The sequence below is a fragment of the Harpegnathos saltator genome, unplaced genomic scaffold (genome assembly GCF_003227715.2).
Source record: "Harpegnathos saltator strain DR-91 unplaced genomic scaffold, Hsal_v8.6 scaffold855, whole genome shotgun sequence".
NCBI classification, from domain to species: Eukaryota; Metazoa; Arthropoda; class Insecta; order Hymenoptera; family Formicidae; genus Harpegnathos; species Harpegnathos saltator.
Genome location: NW_020230710.1, coordinates 170,795 through 195,646, shown reverse-complemented (window position 1 = coordinate 195,646; position 24,852 = coordinate 170,795). Strand labels below are relative to the sequence as shown.

The 24,852-nt window shown below is 46.5% G+C and overlaps 1 protein-coding gene across 1 annotated transcript in view; it reads right to left on the bottom strand.

Annotated features, from left to right (window-relative positions):
• Positions 1–24,852, bottom strand: part of LOC105192478 (lachesin) — an 86,784-nt gene that overhangs the window by 8,934 nt on the left and 52,998 nt on the right. The window contains exons 4-6 of the mRNA XM_011156643.2: positions 23,528–23,713; positions 12,374–12,457; positions 8,552–8,675 (exon numbers count right to left, since the gene is read on the bottom strand). Coding sequence (XP_011154945.1) covers positions 8,552–8,675; positions 12,374–12,457; positions 23,528–23,713 — 394 coding nt within the window. The remainder of the gene's footprint in view (positions 1–8,551; positions 8,676–12,373; positions 12,458–23,527; positions 23,714–24,852) is intronic.

Below are 24,852 nucleotides of genomic sequence, written 5' to 3'. Positions count from 1 at the left end.
CGCCTTAGAGGCCCTCCGAAGTGCGATAATGATGATTTGGAACAACTGCTCGCTGAGAATTCGGCACAAACACAAAAAGAGCTTGCAGAACAGTTGGGAGTAACGCAGCAAACGATTTCCAAACGCCTACATCAGATGGGAAAGATCCAGAAAGAAGAAAAATGGGTGCCTAACCGCATGAACTCACTGAAACCAACAAAAATCAACGAGTGGCAGCGTGTCTTTCTCTTCTCAATAAGCAGCGTCGAAAGTCTTTCTTGTGGAAAATCGTTACGGGCGATGAGAAATGGATACTCTATGACAATCCGAAACGCAGAAAGTCATGGGTAAATCCCGGCAAATCATCAAAATCGGTCGCAAAACCCAATCGCTTCGGAAAGAAGGTTCTTCTCTGCATTTGGTGGGATATCAAGAGCGTGATTTATTATGAGTTGTTGGAACCGGTTGAAACAGTTACTGCGGACTGCTACCAACGTCAATTAATCTGCTTGAGTCAAGAATTGGAACGAAAACGCCCGTATACTGGCAAAGGAGAACGTCCAGTGAAATTGTTACATGACAACGCCAGGCCATACATTGCTTCCAATACAAAAGACACCTAATGAGTCTTGGCTGGGACGTCTTGCAGCACTTGCGGCGTATTCACCAGACATTGCTCGATCCGATTATCACTTGTTCCGGTCGATGCAACACGCCTTGTCCGATATGCACTTCCAATCAGTGGATGAGATCTGAAAATGGCTTGACGACTTTATCGTGTCCAAAGACGTAACATTTTTCCGAGATGGAATTCATCAGCTGCCTGAAAGATTAAAGATGCTTAAAGTTATAGAAAGCAACGGCGAACACTTTGATTGAATAATTTAATTTACTTTCTTTTAAAATAAACCTTGAATGTAGCTGAAAAAATTGGATTATTCATTTGTACACCTAATATTTTATATGAGGTCCCTATTGCAGTTTTTAAATTCAGTCGTACATTTTATGGCCACTTTGCATGTAAAAATGTGCCGGATACAAATTAAACATTCATCAAGTTTTTAATAATTGCGTTGCAGACTCGGTAAAAAATGACATAAAAATTGAATATATTAAATATAATTGCCATATACGCATTTAAATTTTTTTACGCAATTATCTTCTAAACTATACTTGTTACTCGAAAAAAATAAAATATTTCAGGTAAAACTTACTCAATTTCGAGGAGAACGAGCACAGTTCTTTTTTTTTAAGTGTAGGCACGTCCGAAATTTCAAAGTGACTTTTATTTCTTAAAATAAAACTATATATATATATATTGTTTTTAACTAGTCCTAAAGCCCATCCAACACGAGTTTATTAACCCATAATATATAGGTCTCTCCAAATCATTTGCGATTGATAAGGTCACTCAAAGTCTATCTTAGCTAAACGGCCTGAAAATTTTTCTTATCTTCTGTTCCCAGAAGAAAGACCTTGGCCGACTCTGCCATTGAATGACAGCTCTACTCCTTTCAAAGTTACTCGGGTAATTTCTTGGCAGATATACGTGATCTGGTCTCTCATATTATCTGATGTGGTGGGCTCTTCCCGGTAAACTTTATCTTTTAAAAAGCTCCACTAGAAATCTAAAGGCGTCAGATCCGGGGACCTCGGTGAAAAAGGTATTTTACTTTCTCTTCCTACCCAACGGCCAGGAAAAATGTTATTGAGCGCTCTTCGAACTCTGCGGTCACTACGAGCAGGAGCACTGTCATGCTGAAATCACATTCGTACTCTGGTAGCGAGTGGGACATCTTCCAGAAGTAGTTGAAGTTCATTGATTAGAAAATCGTTATAACGGGTTCCAGTCAGTGCGTACCGTTAAAAAAATGTAGGTCCGCTAAGTGGCCGTTTACGTCACTCCAAACGTTCAACGATCACTGATGCTGACATTCAAACGCTCAATGCCAGTGCGGATTCGTGTCCGGCCAATAACAGGCATTATGTCTATTTATTTGTCCACTGCTGTTGAAAGTGGCTTTGTCGGGAGATAGCACGAAGGAAGAAGAGGTCATGTAATATTTTTCACCGAGTCCATGAGACGAAACCGCAATCTAGTTGCACAGTCGGCATTAGTTAACGCTTGATGCAGGGATATATGATGAATGTGATATCGTCTTAATATTTCTCTGTGTCTTAGTGATTCTCTATGAAACGAATGCTGATACGTGGATCTACTACTATCGTTGCGAGGATGACAATTTTCGAATCTTCCAAACAGCGCATTGCGGTGCCACTGCAAAAATGCTTGCCGAGCACGAAGTTTACAATTGCGAATCACCACATGTCGACCAGAATGTCGACAGACTGCAAAACAACTGCCTAGCTTCCCCATAACTTTACCGACGCTCACACAAAATCAAGAGCTCGATAATTTTATTAGGCGGATAACCTATTATAAATTCATTCGCTACAGGAAGAAAGTACGAGTAATACTAAAATAATATATTAATAACATGAAAAAAATTACAATCTAATGTCTTAATAAAAGTATCGTGTTTGTAAACACGAGCTCCGGGAATTCATATCATTTATATGAGTTAATATTACCCTTACAATCGTGCCGACTATTTCTACGTTAAGAAAAGTTTTTTAGCCATTCGACTAAGATAAATTTTGAATGATCAATCATAATGATCTTGGGGGACCCATGTGTCATGTGTCGACGAACTTGTTTCAGAGGTAACTATGGGACTATAATCAAAAAGAAATAGTCTCATTAGAGAGAGAGAGAGAGAGAGAGAAAGAGAAAGAGAGAGAGAGAGAGAGAGAGAGAGAGAAAGAGAGAGAGAGAGAGAGAGAGAGAAGAAAAAGAAACTAGTAAAAGTCGCTTTGAAATTTTGGAGGTGCCTTCACCTAAAAATAATATGTTCATTGCGTAGGATGTTCCCTTTAAAACTGAGTAAGTCATATTTCATCTGGAACATTTTCTCGAAAAAGTTTGGGAGATAATTCCACGGAAAGATTAAAACCTGAGATATAACCTGTATATACTAAACTTGCCATAAAATAATCAAAAAAGAAAAAATATCACGTGTCGGAATATTGGTTCTGCATTAATTCTGCTAATTCCATCAAATTTCAATAGAGTTTCCATTGTATTATTATTATATAGGATATTTTTCAGACATGTGTTCTATGCTTACAAATTAAGTACGTATTCCATGATTCGATATAAATAAGAAGGAGAAGTACAAAGATTGCAAGATAATATAAAGTACAAAAATGGCACGGAAAGTGCAAAATGCAACCAAAAGAGATCACATTGTAGTTCTATTTATAATTCTCCACGTCGGTGAGGGCGCTCATGTACGAAATATTCGAATCAGCTGCCGGAAATTGTAACATACCGACGTACATTCTCCGCATCGCACGCCATATCGGGACGTAAGGTAAGATTCGTTTATAAAAAAGTACGCAACGCTCGAGTAAACAGTCGACAAGAGTAAAGTCACGCGCGACATTTATCAGTCCCCGACTACACGACGTTCGCATTCAGTGACTGAAGAACGGCAATAATCAACATTCCTATGTGATTCGCATATCTAAATTTTGTCTCTATATGATCATCTATATAATCATATCAAGTTCTTTATGTGTCCATGCTGAAAAAGAACGCTATTAAATCAAGAAAATTCATTCAATTATAAATAATCATAGATATTAGTTATTTTAACTGTATTTGTACAACAGCATCTTTGTCAATGCAAACATATATAATTATAAAAGATATCTCATTTTAAATCAACCAAGCAAAAATCTCAAAAAATATAAAAGATACTAAGTTAACAAAAGTTAGGGCGCGCTATTGTAACACATGTATTGGGTTGGCAAGAAAGTAATTTCGGTTTTTTAGTGTGAAATAAAACTCAATTTTTTCTATACAAAAAATGAACTTTAATCGGTCAAACATTTTCCATCCTGTTCGATGACCTTTTTCCATCTTTCTGGTAGCTTCATGATTCCGCGCTCATAGAACTGCTGGTCCTTATCAGCAAAAAACTCAACCAAGTGCGATTTGAGATCATCGTTGTTGTTGAAATTTTTACCGTTTAAAAAGTTTTGTAAACTTCGAAATAAATGATAATCCGATGGTGCAAGAACGGGGTTATATGGAGGATGCGACATCACTTCCCAACCAAGCTCCAATAATTTCGTACGTGTTGCTAAAGATGTATGGGGCCTCGCATTGTCGTAGTGGAACACGATTCCTTTACGATTTGCCAATTCTGGCCTTTTCTCTTTGATTGCTTCCTCCAATTTCATAAGTTGTTGGCAGTAAACATCCGAGTTGATCGTTTGGTTGCTTGGAAGCATCTCAAAATACACAACACCTTTGTAATCCGACCAAATTGACAGCATGATCTTTTTTTGATGCAATTCAGCTTTCGATACGGTTTGTGTCGATTCATCATGCTTGGACCATGATCTTTTTCGATTAATGTTGTAGACGATCCATTTTTCATCACCAGTGATAATTCGCTTCAAAAAAGGATCGATTGCATTACGTTTGAAATGCGTATCGCAAATATTGATCCGGTGTGTCAAGTGAATTTTTTTCAATTCGTGCAGAACCCAAATATCCAGCTTCTTACCGAGTCCAAGACGTCTTATGTGATTTTCAATTGTTCTGTGTGACACATTTAACCTTTTTGCAATCTCTCGCACAGTTATATGATGATTTGATTCAATTATGGCTTTCATTTTGTCTTCATCAACTTCAGAAGGTCGGTCAGAACGTTGGTCATCTTTAAGTGAAAAATCTCCACAAAATTTTTTAAACCAATTCTGACACGTGCGTTCTGTTATGCAACCAACACCATAAACTTCACATATCTCTTTATGAGCCTCAGCCGCTTCCTTGCCTTTACGAAAATAAAAAAGTAAAATATGATATGTCGAAAATGATCATTTTTGCACTTCATGTTAAAATCGACCGTAAACCAACAGTTGTAAACAAAATTACACGGAATTTGTTTCTATAGTAACCTAAGAGTGTCAACTACCAAATCTGAAAAGAAAAAAATTATAACATTGACAGAAGAATAACGACACAAACATAACGCTATCTATTGGCGCAAACCGAAATTACTTTCTTGCCAACCCAATATATTCTTGAGACTAAATAGAATACAAAGGTCTAATACTATTTTTTCTTTCGACAAATAGTTAGTGAAATATCGTAAGTTAAATGTTGAAAAAATTACAAAGTTTTTCATAAATATCTCCAAAAATATTAGATAAATAAAAAAGTGTTTCAGACAAAAGTTGTTCAAATTAATTGATAGAAGATGATATAATATAAAATTGAGATTCCCATTTAAGAAAAGTAATCAGTATATATCGAAAGTCTGTAAACAAAATGATAACAATATAAAGTTGTTTCATGTTCTCTTTGAAATCATACAATATTTGTCCGAAACGTTTCTTAGTATCTTTCATATTTTTCGAGATTTTTGCTTGGTTCAGTTAAAATGGGACATCCTATATATGGTCATAAAGAGAGAAAATTCATATATAATTATATACAATTATTCGATCGAATTATTACGAGCAAGTGAGAAATGAATAACATGTATCGCATCGCGACGTGGCGTATGTGTCGTGTTGTGTTGGTTACAATTCTCGTCAGGTAAATCGAATATCCTGCTGGGTTTCTTGAGATACTCCATCGGGTTCTCATCGGCATCGCGTTAGTTAAGACGTGTTAACCCTAACCTAACTTTCGATTAAATCGCAGTGCCGCGAGCGTCGGTGTCGCGAGTGAATATCCGAAGTGCCTCGACGAAGCAGCTGGAAGCCAGGACAAAGGACGCATAATGCCGAGACATGGGCAAGCGATACGTCATGTATTTCTAGATATGTCAAATCATTTATTATGCCGTTTGGCGAACTTGGAGAATGATGAGGCACTAGACTCGAAATTTAGGCTAACACCCATAGCGATATTTTTTGATAAATAATTTTAACTTTATAAATCTTTGATTGCTTGTCAATCTGTACCACATATAATAAGAAACGTACAACATAACGATTAAATGCAGAGATAATCGGATAATTCGGATCGTTCTCGAATGAATTTCATTGTTTAAACCTCAACATAGAGAATACAGCGGTAAATGACCATATGCAGAATCAAGGTGGTACAATATAGCTTGTTACTATAGTTAGATGCAGTTTGTATTAAGTCGCTATAGTTAGATCGCGATATTCCGAGCCGGTCCTTCAAGCGCGACGGATTAATATAGAAGCAAAATTTCAGCTCGCGGGATGTCTCGAGACTCTTCGTTGATTCTTCAAATTCAAGCAAAATTTGTAAGGTTAATGTAGAACTAAAATGCCGGCTCAGGTCATTCGTTAGGGCCAACGTATATCGTTCTCACGAGCATATTCAGATGCAAGCAACGAAGTGGCGCGCGCGCACGCGGATAAGACGAGCGCAATTTGTTGCACCTGCATCTGTTCCTTACCGTAGGGCGCCGTGAGCAAACGCACGAGCCCTCCTCACCTGCGGCCTCGTTACGCTCGCGTCGCAATTCAGCTCGCAAAAACATCGATTTTCCCGAAGGTCTTGAGACACACGTTCGTGTTTTCCGCCTGGCGAATTAATTACGCGGCACCAACGAGCGAGCGCCGGTGTTTTGCTTGCGCTTTAACACCACACGCTGCGGAATCTCTAAACCGAAATATCATAAAGTCTCGACTCGAATCTCGCGACTATCTCGCGAGCCAGCACAAACTGCTCTCTCTCTCTCTCTCTCTCTCAGCGATAACACTTTGGTTGTTGCTCGCGCTTACGCGCCCAAGGATATTAATAAAAACTCGAAATAATCCTAGCGAAAAATCAAACGAGAGTAATTAATTAATCAAGATCGATTAAGCACGACTGAGAGAACCGGAAACGAACGCGGATAAAGTTTCTGTTTTGTTTTTCTTTTTTCAGAAATGTCTCCTCGGCTGGATGGCATTCATTCGAAATGTTTAGTAGTCGGGAAAAATTAACGAGACGTGGATTTCTACGGGATTTAAATCTAATACGATATCTACAGGGCGAGATTGAATGTGAAAATTTCATCCTCATTATCGCCATGCGCGCGCTCTTTCTCTTATCTCGCCTTCTCGTCTCCCTTCGCCCGCGCTTATTCTTCCCGCCGGGCGCTTCAGCGCGAAACGGCCGCGCGACGTTAATTGTACCGCCGTGCGCGACCAAGGCGCGAACTTTTCCGACGTATCTCTGATAATCACCGCGATTGTAGCGCCGACAATAAGCCGACTCTGAGCCATCTGAAGGTGCAGGGCCGCGCCCGGCATGTGTCGTGTGCACCGGTTGCAGCGGCGCGCATCCTTACCCTGGACCGCGCGCCGACAGTACGGTGAAATTTGCCCGCTATTAGCAACGCCACGCTCAAGTGAATACTAAATACGTCGTTTAGCCGGGAGCCGACAGCGAGGAGGACGAAGGAACGGCGCTCTCGCTCGACCCACAAGCGCCGTCCCCTCGGTCTGCGTCCGGATGTTCCGCCTTTCCGGCTTTCCGTCAGAGAACAAGCGACGATTTTAATTCGCTTCGCCGTTCTCGCCCGTCTCGAATTTCCCCGATACCGGCGCGAGCAACTGCGGAGGATGTGTCTGCCCGACGGAAGGTCTTCCTCGAAACCGATCTCGCGCGGGCAAAGTGGAGTGTGAACGATCGAGAGAGAGAGAGAGAGAGAGAGAGAGAGAGAGAGAGAGAGAGAGAGAGAGAAAGAGAGAGAGAGAGAGAGAGAGAGGGAGAAGAGAGAGAGAGAGAGAGAGAGAGAGAGAGAGAGAGAGAGAGAGAGAGAGAGAGAGAGAGAGAGAGGGAGAGAGAGAGGGAGAGAGAGAGGGAGAAAGAGAGAGAGAAAGAGGGAGAGAGATAGAGGGGGGAGAGAGAGGGAGAGAGGGGGGAGAGAGGGGAGGGAGGGAGAGAGAGAGAGAGAGAGAGAGAGAGAGAGAGGGGGGGAGGAAGCTTCAGACTGATGTCATTGAACTAATTGGAGAGAAAAATCGATCGTGGGATCAGCGGGATCGTACGGGAGAGTCAGTCCATGGCACGTCGCTGGAGATAACTCCCGGCGAAGCACGATTTTCTATTTTAAATGAATCCGCTACTGGCTCCTCATAAATTACGGGAGAATTGCCGACGAGGGCAAATGCGCGCGCATCGCTCGCTCGCGTTCTATAATTGGCCCGATATTAGACGCGATGAAATTCGACATTACGCTGAACGATCCCGCGGTATGAGGGCCGGCTATTCAGAAGTCGCGGCGGACGGCATCATCCCAGGAAGCATCAGCGGAATCGGTCTCTCTCTGCGGAATTTGTCTTTAAGATCTGTAAGCGCGCCTCCCGTAATGAGGAGATTTGAATAGCGGCGGGATCGTGCGCGTGAGAGTGCGTCTAAGGAAAACATAATTGTATATTCCGCGCTATATCGGCGGAACAGCGTGACGCGGCGCGGCGTGGCGCGGCGCGGCGCGCGTATGGGCGTACCATCTATATTAAATCTTACCGTGAGACTTCTGGTTCTGGCCGCTTACTGCAGACTGCTCCCGAATTATAATGTTCTTGCCGTCTTCCCGGCGCCAGGATACGCGCGGCGCGGGTACGCCTCTCGCCCGGCACGTTAACTTCACCTGTACGTGTTATGAAACCGGAATTATAAAGAGAAGCGAGTTCGTTATTGCACTCCACTAATGCCGTGCTTCATCCAAATATATTTGGGGGGGAATAAAGGAGCGTGGCAAAGGGAGAGGGGGAGAAATGGGCGCGAGCGCGCGACCCTCTGCCTGCGACGCTATGTAAAACACGTACGCGCGCGAGCACGCTTGTCCGGAACAATGGTCGCTCGCTCGCGCGTATACTCGAGCGGAAAACGAATCTATGGTTGCGAGAGGCATGAAACATCCGGGGTACCGAGGAATTTTTAACGGCTACTTGCGTCCTTCCGCTACGTTCGCGCGCGCGCGCGCGCGGCCAGTTTTTACCGCGCGGGCGCCCACGCTGCTCTTCGAATTTCTCGGATTTGACGTTTGACAATTCGATCGGACGATCTTGCCAAATCGCTTGCTCCTCTTTAACACGATCGAACGGTTATCCGCGGCCATTCGCAGAACGGCCGCGCGTCAACTCGAACCTCAAAATTTGTCGTCACCTCCCTGTTCCCATCAATTATGAATATCGGTTCGATCCTCATCTGTTACGGAGTTATGGATATTCGAATCGAACGGCAATAGCAGAGCTGCGAGTTGGGAAACTCGCGCGCGCGAAATGAATATCCGCGTGTTCCACAATGGAAAATATAAACGGCATGTTGACAATTAACGACACGACACGTGTCGCGGCATAGTGCGCTGTTTGTTGGCTTACACTCTACTGACGCGCGGTCGCCTGCTAGCTCGCAATATCTGTGACGTTTTTAGATGAACATCGCGTTACCGAGGTGTAACATAAGTTACCACATCGCATGCCGCGTGCACATGTAATGCTCGCACGTACGTGTGTAAATTACATTACCTACGGAGCTAGTGGAAAAAAAGAGAAAAAAGAATTAATTCGACGAGGCGTTTTTAGCTGCCTCGTAATGTAGCGTTTTCATCAGCGCTTCAGGTTTATTATATCGTCGCACCGTCGACGTGATGCGCGTTATTCGTATATTCATCGCCGCAGTAACGCAGTGAACTCCGAGGCGACGCCGATGGCGACGACGACGCTTTCGGCGGCTGTTATCTCTAGAATTACGAAAAAGTTTACGCGAGTGAAGGGAGTGTCTCCCGCGTTCTCGCCGCGGGTCTTATCAATTTCGAATCTCGACGCTGCGGTTGGAGGGCTGGAGGGGGGGAGGGAACAAATATCCTAAACGCGCGACATCCTATTGCTCGGAGGAAACGAGTTTGAAAGTTGTAATCCCCGCGTATCGAAATTCATTCGGACCGGAACGGGAAAAAGCGCGTCGCGTCGCTTCGCGCAGCGGAAAAAGAGAGAGAGAGAGAGAGAGAGAGAGAGAGAGAGAGAGAGAGAGAGAGAGAGAGAGAGAGAGAGAGAGAGAGAGAGAGAGGATGAGTTAGAGAGGGAGAGAGGACGACGCATCGTGGAAAATTTGCAAGCTTCAGATTTTCCCGCGAGCACACGAGAGAGGCGGGTCGTTAATAACAACAGTTATCGTCCGACAAAATTACTTATTTATCCGGATAGAGCCGGACGGCGCGCCGACAGGAGACGAATTCACGAACCCGAAACGCGATTGAAATTTCAATTTTTTATCAACTTTATCTGGTGCGTCGGGCGTGCGGCGGGATTCTAGAATATTTTTTACCCCTTTTTCCGACGTTCGCGGCGCGTCGGCTGACAGTCATGTTGGAAATCCGTTGCTGCTGCCTGTAGTACGTGTTATATTAAGTCCGCGAAATTAAAGATGATTACGCGTGTTGTGCGACGTGATACACTCGACGAATTAACGCGAATAATGCGTCGCGTTGCAGGCCGAGGCGTTTATTTTTTGTCAATGCGTTTCCTAATATTCTTCACTCGCGCATGCATGATATCAACGAAACGCAACATTTTAAAAGGTTACGCTTGACGTTACATTTAACCGGCATGTGTGCGGCGCACGTTGATAAGGAAATCACCCGCGCGGAAACAAGCCGGCCAGAAAAATCAAAGCAGGCGGTGGTGTATAGTTTCATCCCCCAGCGAGTACATCGCGCCTGTCGCGCGTCGCATATTCACCGTACGTAATTCCGTCGTGACGAATTACGCGCGATAGTCGGACACGCGACGATGTCGTTGTCGGAGGCGAGGAGCTAACTTGGACAAACGGACGGCGGTGCAATTTTCGAGTGTACCGACCGCGCGCGGCGGGCGCATAATAAGAGGAGGGCCGCTGTAGTCCGCTCGCGCCGGTATAATTTCAAAGTTTAAAACGCTCCACGCGTGACGGCGGGGCTGTGCGGGGCTGTCGCGTCTTCGTAAAAGCGTCCTGTCAGACATTCTGAGGGAGTAGCGCAATATTCTTTGCTCACCGGAGCGACACCGGAAAAACGCGCGAGGATGAGACGCACGGGTATTCGCGCAAATTGCACGGCTGCCACGGAATATGAATTGTGAGCAACAGGTCACTTATTTTAACTGATGGCTTACTTACGACATCCAGTGCGAAGCGCCGAAGCCAGCTGGCCGGCTGGCTGCGTGCGTTGCGCCCGGATTGCGTGCGCCGCGATCGCAAAGACCCCGCCGCCGGCGCCTCGGCGTCTTCGCGCAATTACGCAAAGCGAGGAATTACCGGATCGAGCGAATCACTCGCGAGTACTTGGCCGGGGAATCGATCGCGCGCGCGCGCGCCCTTCCGCCCGACTGTATTCTTTCGATCTGTCTGGGATTACGCGAAATTACGGCGCCCGGCGATTGAAGTTTCTAAATAATGGGAGGACCGGATATATATATATATACAACAGCGAGGAAGGGAATCCCGTGACATAGCGCGGAGCGCGCGTTAAAATGGCTCTCGCAACAGGTGTCGCAAATTGCAGTCATGCTATCGCTTACACACACGTCATGAAGCGCGCCGCGATATTACGTTTGCACTTGTTCCGTTAGTTTAAATAGCGCCCGTGTCTTTTTGAGTCGGCCGATCGATCGGCGACCTTGATAACGCGCGCACCGATGGTCCGTGTCGAAGCCACTGACGGCGTTTTAATCCGACTCGGCCGGTTTAAGGCGCCGGTTGCACGGCGTTCGGCCGGCGCGAGCGGCGAGGCCGAGCCCGCGCTTAAGGCGTTAATGACGACGAATAGGCGAAGTTGCGAGTTATTTGCGGGCTCGCCCGCGGATACCGTTGCGGCACTCGCGGTGCCGTATTGCCGCTCTCCGATATATAGATTTCTCCGACATGAATCACGCGGTATAACGTTGCCCTGATGATTTACTACACGCGTAAATCAGCCCACATTTGTAAGTAATAAACCGTCGTTTATTCACGACTGCTCCTGCACGGGGTAAATTATTTAACGACCTCCGGCCTAGCAGCGTGCCATAACGCATCCCTCTTTCTGGCATATTTACTCGCAAATTTATTTCCGTGCATGCGCGTGCGCGCGCACTCGCGTACTGCGGAATACTTCGACGCTGAGTCGAAGGCGGTTAATTAACCGGCATCGGAAACGACCCTTGACGGAAGCTCATGTGACGCTTCAAGGTGCGACCGTCTGAAGCTCTTTTTTCCCTCGTTAAAAGGTCGCGACTCTCGTTCATTATTGCAACCGACGATGCTGTGTCGCTTCTTGCCAAACGGAGCGAGAATAGTAGCGAGGCGACTAATTAAAGGAAAAGTATTTACCTGGCCACCTTCGCCCACGTTCATATCGCTGGAAGTACCTTCGGGGATGATGTCGGGGGGCTCGACAATCGTCAGCATACCTGTCTGGAGGAGAAACAGATGATTTGGGGTTAGCGTTCATTCAGTCACGGCTAGCGCAGCGAGTCGAGGTTCGCGCACTTTATTATCTCCTTTCAAGGGCGACGCCCTTTTAATCTACCTCTCACAGCGAACGTGAATCTCCCCCCACTTCTTATACCACGGCCGAAAATTCGTATTTAAACAAAAGCGCTTGACGCGAGCGCGCGTCGTAATTTCCCCTTTCTTTTTATCGCGGATTATTCGTCCTCGAATAATAGAGCGGAATCATTCATATGCGAACATCGCGCCTCGACTCGTCGGATTTTTCACAATTGGCCGCGCGAATTTTAATTAACGCATTTGCGAATTTCGCGATAATGACTTGAGGGGGAGGGCAGACGGGGTGCGGCGCGGAGCGGGGCGACGGGCCGAGGTTGTAATTATATTTCTGACTTCAATTATTCCCCCTCCCCCCCTCGCGAGACACCGTAATACGCGGTGCACCGCGAAGAGAGCGCGGTATTTTTTTCCATTAATATAATACGGCATCGCCGAATGCGGCTCTCTCGTCCGACGCGCGCGGCGTTGATAACGGCGGAGCGAATCCGGCCGATGACATATAGCGTGCTTTGTTTCCCTCGTCGCGCGCGCCGCGTACACGCCGCGCCGGACCGGCGCGGCGGAGACAATATTTGAAATAGCCGGCTGTATAGCGGCGACTGCTGGCGGACGTACGGTAAATAAAAGCATGAGATTAATGAAAACAAGCTCCATCTCTCTGTCCCGCGAGTGCTTAATTCTCCGGGATTAATTGTGTTGCCGCGTTCGGAAGAACGCGCGATCCCGGCGCCGACTTATTAAACTTTCGCTTCGTAACGGCTCGCTCGCTCCCGTCCTTTCTTTCCTCTCTTCGCCAGCGCCGCCGCGAATCAGTAAACTACGCGATGCAACAGCTATACTAGTAGCGCGCGAGGCAGTCGGATAATGCGTGGCGGCTCCTTAAATCTCAAGTGTCTCGCGCTTGTACGCTATACCTTAGCCCGACGCCGCTAACGTATTATGGCCGCGCGCAACCTGCCGGTAACGCCAGCGCGGATGCCAGTGTGTGTCACAGGTTATTCGTTAATTAACGGCACTCGGTGGCGTTAAATATCATAGCTAACAGTCGGCGGCGTTATTATCACCCGTCGCGATACGCGACGATGTCGCGCACGCGTTGCATGTTACACACGTGTGAGTTACGTGTGAATGCGAACGGAAATAAAGAAAATAAATTCGCACCGTGTAATCCGGCCACTTCTCGCCCTCTCCCCCCCCCTCTCTCTCTCTCTCTCTCTCTCTCTCGGCGGTGGTTTACGTTCATTACATATTGAAGAATTGCACTCTCGTTACGCGCGTCTCGTTAACTCGATTAATATGCTTTGATAATAACAAAGCTTTGAATAATACAATTTTTTGAATTACACGCTGCGCGGAATTTATCGGTAATACCGACGAGTTCGAGAGAGGACGACTCTCGATTTTAGAATGCCGGAATGTAAATTGTACGAAAATACGTGCAAAATATTCGCTCCGAGAACATGCGCAAAGCTAATCTCGCACGGCCGGCGTGGCGAAGCGGCGCAAAAGGTAGGGGGGGGGGAAGGAGCGGATGCACTTACACGAGCCGGGCTGATGTCATCGAAACGCTCGATTTGCGACATACTTTGCCGGCCGAGCCGCGAAATAATCCTCCTCCGCGACAAAGCGCCTCGCGCTAACTATGCACTCTCGACGCTTATCAGCGAGCACGCGGCGCGTTATCGCGTTATAATTCCCGGGGGAGGAGTCGACACAGAGAGACGTGGCGCGGGATCGGGGACGAGTGAGGATCGCGAGTCACGACTGCTTCGGGGACTTTTGTCGTACGTCAAGCCACGAGGCGTTGGTATAAGTGCAAGAACCTCTCCCTCCCGCGCACCTCTCCGCTTCCACGCCTCCTTGCACCCGCCGAGTACTTCCACCCCCCTCAAACCTCCTCGTTTTACATGCGATTTAAAGGAACCCCCTCCGACGTCTCCCCTCTCATCTTCTCTCGTTTTCCTTCTCTCTCTCTCTCTCTCTCTCTCTCTCTCTCTCTCCCCCTCCCACTTTCTCTCCCTCTGTCGTCCTTGCAAGACGGAGGCGCTCGAGGTGTGCGCGCAATTACGAGGATGTAATCCACGCCACGACGAAACTTCAATCGTTATAACCGAGTTGTCTGGCAAGCCGCCGTCGCGTCGCCTCGTCGCTCCGCGTCGCGTCGCGTCGCGTCGCGTTGCGCCGAGCCGCGCCGTGCTTTGCCGCTCGAAACAGCCCCGACGAATGCAAACTGCGTACCGCAGCGACGATGACGAGCGCCGCTAGACACGTGCCCGAGCGCGTAAACTCGTACGTGTCGCCACTGAATTATGAAACTCCCTTCCTCCGCGTTACTACGTCGCCCGCGCACGCCGTAAATTAATTATTACGCGCGTGCGAATGACTGTATCAGTCCACGCCGGGGCGACGACGAGGACGATGACGACGACGTTGACAATGAATGAGTGAGTCTCGCGTCGATCGACCTCTGTTCCCGCCGCCGCGCCGGCGACGATCGTCCTGCTGCCTCGATTCGTGAACGTCGTCATTCCTTCGGATTTTTTCCGCCGATTCGCCCACAGCAACGAACAAATTCGCCCTTCGCCGTCGCGGAATGAGGTTGTCGGCTTCTTGTGCACAAGTCACTACATAAGTTTTGCAATACAGCCTTCTTTATTTATTTTCGTTCAAAATAATCTCCGTTACAAGCTTTACACTTCTTCATACCAGTAAGCCAATCGGTAAAAATTTGCTGCCACTTTTCTTCCGGTAGATCTGCACATGCCTGGTCGCATGTTGCTAAAAGCTCTTCATCGCTGCTAAACTTCCATCCTTTTAATTTTTCTTTCACTAACTGGAACAAACCAAAGTCACAGGGTGCTAGATCAGGACTGTAGGAATAATGCTCGAGCACTTTCAAGCCGGAGTTTGCCAAAAAGTCTCGCGTTAATCGCGCCGAATGTGGTCTAGCATTGTCGTGCTGAAAATGCCAGGTATTCATTCTCGAACGCGGACGGAGTGCTTTCAGCTTCTGAACCATTTGAATTAGGCATTCTTCCACGTACCGAGAAACTGTATGTTGACTGTCAAAGACAATGTGCGTTAAAATACCCCTAATTAAAATATAGCGATCATCTTCTTTCGTATCTTCCGATCGCGATTTTCGTACCTCCATTGGCGTTTCTTTATTTTTAAACAACCACACTCGGTTATTATGCTTTATTCTTACGTCGTAGTAACGCAGTCAGGTTTCGTCACTCGTAACAAGGTTGTTCAGGTTGACTTCTGTTCTCGTAGACTTTTAGCATTTTCTGCCAAGTCACTCTACGTGCCATTTGCTCCGCTATGAGCGAATGAAAGACCCAAAGTGTCCAAACTTTACGTACTTTTAAATGCTCATATAAAATTTTATGAACACTTGGTGCACCAATCGTCAATGTTTCCTCAATCTGTCGATCAGTCAGTCGTCTGTTTTCGGTAATAATATTTTTTACTCTTTCGACGACACCTGGAGTCACCACATCAGACAGACTGCCTGAACGCGACACGTCATCAGTAGAGAAATTTCCGCGTCGAAACTTTCAATACCAACAATGAAACACGGTTGTTCCCTGAAGACGATCATCGGCCACCACATTTTTCAACTCGTCCATGCACTCATCGATTGATAATTCCCTCACAAAATTGTACTCTAAAATTGTTCGAATTTTGTTCTTGGACCAAGTCGCCATACTCGCAACACTCAAACGTGCGCAGCAGATGAATCTTTCGACTCAGACTAATCAAACTTGGCACGTATCTTTCTATCGAAGTATATTATTCATTGATGCCAATTTTAAGGAACTGCGGTGAAAATAATAATTAGCGTATTGCAAAACTTATCTAGCCCCATGTACTTTCGCATTCGCCCCCATACACGGAAAAAAGTATTTTGTTGGGTTAACAAAACACCAGTAACCGCAACAAATGATTTGTCAATGCGAGACAACAAATGACCCCGTTGTGGTAACAAATGATTTGTTACTCATGATTTGTTGCTCCAACTAACAATTTTATGATGGAAACGAATGTATTGCATTTTCAGCAATATATTAGGTTGGTATAAAAATAATTTTTTTTTTATTATCATTTTAAGTTTAGCACCGATTTTTCTAATTACCATTATCTTTTCCACAATTCTATCTTGTAGGGATAAACAAACTTGTTTCCCATTAGGAGAAATGTGTGCAGGCCGATGGTCTTTATTTTGATTAATAAATATAATAAATATAATAAATACTTTTAACTGTGGTAATAAATATTTTTAACTGATATCTTTATACTCGATGCGTAAAAACTTCAATTATTTTTGCACCAACTTAATATATTTGTTGAAATTACAAATCATGAAAAATGATTTGTTGCGGTGACTGTCTGATTTGCTTCCCGTGCAACTGTCAAACAGCAAACGTTCATTTGTTGTGACAACACAAATCTTTTTCTAAGTGCGAAATAGTGACAGGTGACACCAGCAGCGGCGGCGGTGTTCTCGCGAGGTCCCATTCAATTACCCGACGCTAAATCGGTACGTTCGTGGCGGCTCGAGATTATGCAAATAACCTTGAAGAAGAAGCGACTCTGTATGAAACTCCAAGAAAGCCGACGCGCAAGCCGACGCCTCTCCTTTACATAGGTACATGCAAATTTTATCAGACGCGCATTCGGAATTATACGCAGCGACGCGCGAAGGGTGCCGTTCGGTAACGAGCGGGGAAATATAGTTAGTCCTCGGGGGGAAAGGGCGAGACTGCACCCTTTGCCAAGGTTGACGTCCGTGCTTTTAACTGCTGATATATACGCCCGCGGGCGTGGAGAAACGCTCGAGAGAAAAGGAGAAAAGAACGATGATCCGGAACACAGAGAGAGCTCGTGTTTACGCAGGAAGGATTTGTCAGTATGAGAGCGGCGGTTTATCTCTTTGATTACCGGCTGAATCCCGGCGATCCGATGAATGTATCGAGAGAAAATATTGGCGGCTTTGGCTTTCGAGCCGTTCGAGAAATATTCTCTCTCTCTCTTTTCGTCTCGCTTTCTCGAAACTCTCTGTGTCACGTCGTGCGGGTTAATATTTTAACAATATGCTATATACAGGCACGCGTGTGTAATGGGTTTTATTATAATACAATATATTATTACCGCGTACAAAACACGGTGTGTGCAGCAATATTTCATCGCGCAAATTCTATTTACGAGTGAAATTTATTCTGCAGTCTGTTCTCGTAAACCTCGAAATCGCGCGCGCAAACTAATATCCCGCATCGTTGTTTTCCGCTCATTTGACACACAGTTCGCGCAGTTACAAGATTCACATTTCGACTTGCTCCCCAATCGGATTTGCCGAAGAACGTCCTGGCAAATCACCGTTCCGCGGTTCGACCGCTCGCGGCAAACTGTGTGTCTACGCTCGAAAGAGAGCTGTAATCATGCTCGAGACTGGAATCATGCAAAAGATGCTCGCCAGATAAGGACCAATGCGGGACGGATAAGAAGGAGACACGCGGCGCGGCATGAGAGCCAGAGACGGAAGAAAGAAGATAGCAGCGATGCGCGGGTGAGATAACAATCACAGAACTCAGCCAATTAAAGGGTGAATGCGATTGAGGAATGAAAGACGTGACAAAGTACGAAGATTCCATCAAGGTTTCCTCGATGTAAAAGCGCGCGTATCGCGGAGAATCTACACTCGCGACGGATAACTGCCCCTCCCCCCCCCTCTCTCTCTCTCTCTCTCTCTCTCTCTCTCTCTCTCTCTCTCTCTCTCTCTCCCTCACTAGCGCTAAACCGTTAAACAAGAGATTGTTCGTTCCTTTTTTACACATGCGGAAGAGAGCTCGAAGTCTCTCCCCTCGCTCGTTCCAAGTATTAAATTTCGCCTCACTTAATATTTCGTCCGCCGCAGATTATCCCTATTTCATATTCACCCTTCTCACGGACACCCCGGCGATCGGCCAGGGCATTCATCGGTGTTTCTCGCGGAGTGTTCATTACTTAGCTTAGTGCCTCGTAAAGCAAACGACGAGGGCGACCAGGAGGAGGAAGCGGGAAGGAGGAGGCACCTGCCACCGTCTAGGCAGCCGGCGCGCGTTACGCTTCGTGTGCACTATTTAAGATTACAGCTTTCTTCCCGCGAGAAGAGGGAAACTCCGACTGGCAGGCAGGCAGGGCGGGGCTCGAATTCAATCCGAAATGTCGGAAAATTAGATCCCCCGACTTGACTTCCAGCGGCGTCTCTCGTGCCATATCACTTTGCCGGATGCTGTCTGCTGAAGACGGACGAGGCGTTACTTTAAGACCGCCAAAGACAAGCGCGGTCGCGTCTTTCGCGTGCCTGCTCGTCCTCTCATGAAACAACAACAGCGGAGGACGTTTGACCAGTGAGATAGGGGACGAGAAGCGGAGTGCAGGGCGCGTTATCTAAAGTGCCTCGTTAAGTGCGCATTTCGCGCACCTTGAGAAAAATCTCCACGACGCGCTCTCGTAACGCGAAATTTTCGTGCGTTTAATTGCCGCCCGACCACGACGGGACGACGTGTCGCGCATTCAGAAAGGTAGTGCGGAATTTGGCAAGTCGTCGTCGTGCGACCGCGAGAAACGCGCTGAGCGACAGCGCCGTCGTTCGATCGCGGCACGGACTCGTGACTCTTCGACGTTTCTTCACGTCACGAAAAAGTCATCTTGCCGCGTGACTCGTCGCGCCTTCGTTTTCTTATCGACGATTATTACACTAGTCGCGTGTAATACTCATTAAGCGCGATTTGATATTCCAATTCTTTTCTGATAAAACTATAACGCGGCTGTACTGTAACGTGGGAAAACAGGGGGAGAGAGAGGGTGATCGGAGGCGCGAGGAGGATTTAAGTGCTACTAGGTTCATAAACGGGCACCGACGTTCCCGAACTGGCGAAGACGGCTCGTTAAGTTCCCGGGCTCGTTAAGTATGCCGTGGTTCTGCCAGCCGCGCGCGGAGGGCGAAATGCCTTCGATACTTGTACAGATTGTTATGTCGGCGGCAGCTAATACTCACAGCAACTCGACGCGGCCCGGTAATACTCTCGCGGTTTGCTATCGCGTCGCTTACGACGATTACAGGCGGCGGAAAGTATCGAGATGTGTAAACGAGGTTGCGCAACGACTGCACTGAGAAAAAAGATTTTGTTGGCTTGACAAAATGTCCGTAACCACGACAAATGGTTAGGTTTTTTAATGCGAGACTGCAAATGATTGACTCCGTTGTGGTAACAAATTGTTTATTGCTCTAACCAACAATTTTATAATGGGAACAAATGGTATTGTTAGTCAATCCAATAAATCACAAATGTTTGATTTGTCGACAATACAGAATATGAGTGAAAGTTAGAAATTATGTATAAGCAAATCAGTTGCATTAACTCTTCTTCACCAATGTATAATAATATAGTATAGCAAAATACGTGAAATACTCGATGAAACCGCACACGCAATGCTACACCGTAGGTATCATAATTATCATATAATTCAAATGTAGCTCCATTATATCCAATCAAACATTGGCGGAGAAAGATTAATAAAATAATAATCCTATGTGTGCGTGTGTTTTGCAGGAATTCGGGAGAAGAAATAGAGCAACGCATTATTACATTAATCTTTATTCTCAGCACGATATATTGTATAAAATTAATAAACTATTAGATAAGGTTAAGTAAAGTTAAGGGATATATATACAAAGATTCGTACTGTAAACGTACTTTTATCAATAAAAAAGTCTGTAAAAGTGGTTCGTAGCTACTTAGAAAAGCTTATAAATCACTTTAAGAGATGCTTTTATCTACGTATGAAAGTTGAGAATATGGAGCATAGAAGAGTCACGTATATATATATACAATATTATATTATTACAACGTTGCTATTCTTTTTATTAGAAGTTGCACATCCAACAAACATATATGATTTGTATCTCCAGTAATGTATATTTGTTAAAATTACAAATAACAGAGAACAATTTGTTGCGGTAACTGTTTGATTTGTTTCCCGTATAATTGGTTTCCCGTATAATCAAACAGCAAACGTTCTGTTGTTGTGACAATAGAAATCTTTTCCTCAGTGTACATTTCGCCTACTCGCGAATGCGGTGAGAGCTTTGGATTTCTCTCTCTCTCTCTCTCTCTCTCTCTCTCTCTCTCTCTCTCTCTCTCTCTCTCTCTCTCTCTCTCTCTCTCTCTCTCTCTCTGTCTCTGTCTCTGTCTCTGTCTCTGTCTCTGTCTCTCTCTCTCTCTCTGTCTCTGTCTCTGTCTCTGTCTCTGTCTCTGTCTCTGTCTCTGTCTCTGTCTCTGTCTCTGTCTCTGTCTCTGTCTCTGTCTTTCTCTTTCTCTGTCTGTCGTAGCCACGATTGTTCGTGTTATCGGAGGTTTCATTACGAACGTAATGAATACGATAATGAACGCGACGTTTATTATTAATACACAGAAGCCAATGATATTAAATAAAGGTCCCATCTCCATGGTTAGAGATCGCATTATGTTTGCGGTGAATGGCGCGGTTTTGCAATTTCCAGCTGATCTGCTTCTCCCCGTTAATGACTTCTGAATTCTATCCCGGATTTCTCAACTCAAGAGCCGAGTTTTTTCTTCGTTTTTTTTTCCAGAAGAATATTCTTTCGGAACGTTGTTGCGCGCCGAAAGTGAGAGCGAAAAGTTCCGCCGAGAGGGAGTCTTGTCGATATCGCGCGAGAATGTTTGACGCGACGACGAATGCAAATTTCGAGAGGTCTTACTCGTTTCCCGCGTTGTAATGTGAGAGCGGGCCGACGCGTATTACGCTAGTGGATTATGTTAATGATAGTTGGCGAACTGAGGCCGAGATGATTAATTGCGTGAGCCAAGTGGGGCGCGGTCCGATTGTAACTGGGCAACTATTGATTAACTCGAGCGCATCTTGGCGCTTTATCGATGCGGGCATCATCGGTAGCGAGCGAGCGGGCCGCTCGATTAATTGTTTTGCTCGCCGCGATCGATTTCGCGATATTCTTTGTCAACCCAGAGAGAGGATCTATTTCGGCCGGAAAGACATTTAAAATTCGATGTCGAAAATCCATGAAATTGTGTCACGTCCGTCAATCCTCGCAAAGGGAACGTTGATTACGCAGCACTATCCGTAAAGTTCACGCCAAAATTATCGAACATCTAGTATGTGCTGCATATTTTTAAATCCTTTGCGAAAAAAAACTTTTCTTATTCGACCTTGTTTGCGGGACACTTATGACGTGTGGAGCAATTTCTCTTGATGGGATTATTTCATGAAAAGAGAGGGGAGAGAGAGAGAGAGAGAGAGAGAGAGAGAGAGAGAGAGAGAGAGAGAAGCGCGTTAAAGATATGATTCATATTCAGTGGCTCCTTTATAAGCTAAGCCTCTATCGGAAAACCGTCATCCTTCACGAAGTTAAGTCCGCGTTGAAGGTCGAAAGATCGCATCTCTCTTTAAAGCCGATTGTCGCGGAACGGTGGAATATTTATTTATACGCGGAAACATTATTGTCGTTTTTTACGACATTTTTCCCCGGCATTATACGTTTGCACTGATATTGCGGCGAGATCGCATCGCGGATGGACTATTTTACATCGAGCCGATATTCGAAATAAGTGTCGCCTGCTAAAATTGCGATAAATCTAATGCGCACATTAATTATAATAGCTTCAGTTTAATCCACGCGTAATTTGGATTATGCCGAAGTATATTAAGCGATATCTTCACGTTGCAAATTAATATACGCGTACAATTGTCAAATGAAGTACGCGATAAAATATACGTGATAATACGAGAGTAGTGAATTTGCCAGGTCCAAATCGCGCGATGGTCTTTCGACCACCGATAATGCATCTCTATGCTTTACCGACCTAAATACAATCGATAGGGCCGCCCTAATTAGTTATTTCACCGAGTTTGTCGGTTTACCGCGGTTAGTTTCAAACGAGCTCTATACGTATCCGGGCTCGTTGCATCCAGGCGAAATATCGAAATCACTGTCAAAGGGAGGTACGGGTGACAGCGGTGCGGAAGGAAAAAGTAGAAGAACACCCCCGAATTCACTGCCCGATTAAGCTCTCATTACTAGTCACTTTAACGTTCGTTCCGAGAATTGTGGAAAAACGGCTTGCAAGTTGCGTGCGTCTGCGTCGTGAATCTCGGTGAATTAACCACGGCAAATTTTTCCGATCGAGAGCAGGCGCGTGCCGCGAGGTTGCCTTCGGCACGAAAGGATTCCAAGGGAAGCGTCGGGACCGGTTTCGTTACATAAGCGAAGGTGGAGCGCGTGCGTGGCTTCGGCGAAAATGTTCGAAGCGTCAAGCAGACGTCCGTCCCCGCGCCTACGCGAATTCCGCGCGTTCCTTCCGTGGCTTCGCGCGTTTCTAAAACGGGGCAAACTGCTATTAGAAGCGCTCTCTCGGCAACTTCCTAACGATACTTCCGCCGCCGCCGCCGCCGCCGCCGCCGCCGCCGCCGCCGCGATGTCGTCACTCTCGCAAAGCCCGCGATCGCTCGCGAAACTTGCGCCTCGTTAAATTCACCCGCTAGCCGGTATTTAACGGAAGAGCGCGAGCGTGCGTCGCTCCCGAAACGGACGTCGCTGCCGAGTCGAATGAGCGGCGGAAACTTCGTAATTGAGAGGAAAACAGCATGTTCGGGAAAAAAGCTCGCTAACGCGCTGCGTTAGAAAAGAAAAAAAAAGTCTACCGAGACGAGAGAGCGGCACGCAAGCGGCAGCCGCCGGTGAGACGCGAATAAATCAATAAATCGCGATATTCGTCGAATTATAGCGAAGTGTACTTCGCGGTCGTACTCTTCTCTGGCTTGTGAGGAGAAAATAGATCCCAGACTGATCTGGAGTAACGCGGCGGTAGGCACGCGGTAGGCAAACTTGTCGCCGCGTCGTATATCGACTCGTATCACTGCAGCGATGGGCAGCTCCGGTGAGGTACATACCTGACTCTTCATGGGATCCGTGTTGATCTGACACATGTAGAGGCCACCGTCCTCCCTCTGGACACCCTTGATGTGAAGGTTCCACATGGTGTGGTCGCTGTGGGACACGGTCACCCTCTGATTGTGCGTGATCACGTGGTCGTGTATCGCCTGGATCGCCTTCGTGTCCGCCTTCACCCAGCCGACCTGGAACATCAATCGCCAGATCGAGACCTTAATGGGGGCAAGGGGCGGCTCTGGCTGAGGGCTGACGGCGGGGGCGAGGGGAGATGGGCTGACGGCGGAAATCGCGGTGACGGCACCGCGGATTTCGCCGAAGACGCCGCAATTTCCTTACAGGCATCCGACTGCGGAATACAAACAGGTATGGGGGACGCCTATCCCGAGGTGTGCTTGCATGCGCTCGCGTGCGCGCGCACACATACACGTACACGCATACACGCAAGCACGCGGGCGCACTCACACGTGCGGATCGACACGCGCGATTCCCCTTGGCCAAACTTCCAGCGGTATTTGCATTTTCCTTAGAATATTCCGAATCCCAAAGTGAAGCTCTCTCCCTCCCCCTTCTTTCTCTCTCTCTTTCTCTCTCTCTCTCTCTCTCTCTCTCTCTCTCTCTCTCTATATATATATATATATATATATATATCTTCTCTCTCTCTTGCGACTCCACACGAGCGAACGAAGGAACGAATACACGCACACCGTGCACCGTGCAGTTACACCGCGTACGCGCCCATTCCCGGTCTAGTAATAGAAAACCGGATATCCTCCCCCTCTCCCTCCCGACTACGCCGCGACTCTGTCATTATCTTCGCGTGTGTACGCGCGATAGTGAGCGCCCTCACGCGCTCGCACACGCGTTACACGTTCCGTTCGCGAGAAGATCGTCAGCGATCTTCGTGTCTTTGGCGAACGACAGCGACGGCGAGAAGACAGAAAGAGTGGGAGAGGGGGGATCTCGATGATCCTCGCGCGTCCTCCGACGATAAAGGAACTTTTATGTTGTTCCCCGGAGTACACGAGTAATTATTCGCGATCCTTATTTCTTTCAATAACAGCGAAGACGCCGACGTGATCCTTGGGCGTTCCAATTACCAGAGGAGACACCGGTCTTCTCCCCCTTCCTTCCCCCCTCTCACCGATCTTTGTTTCTTTCGCGCGCAAGAGAGATGCCGATGAACTTGCGCGCCGCTTTTATTCATAACAACCTCGCCGGCCTTAATCATAGCCGTCAAAAATTACTCGGCGTACGTCTCGATTGCTCGGCGCGCGGAATTTACAAAAAAAGAAAAAAAACAAAAACAAAAAGAATAAAAACGTCA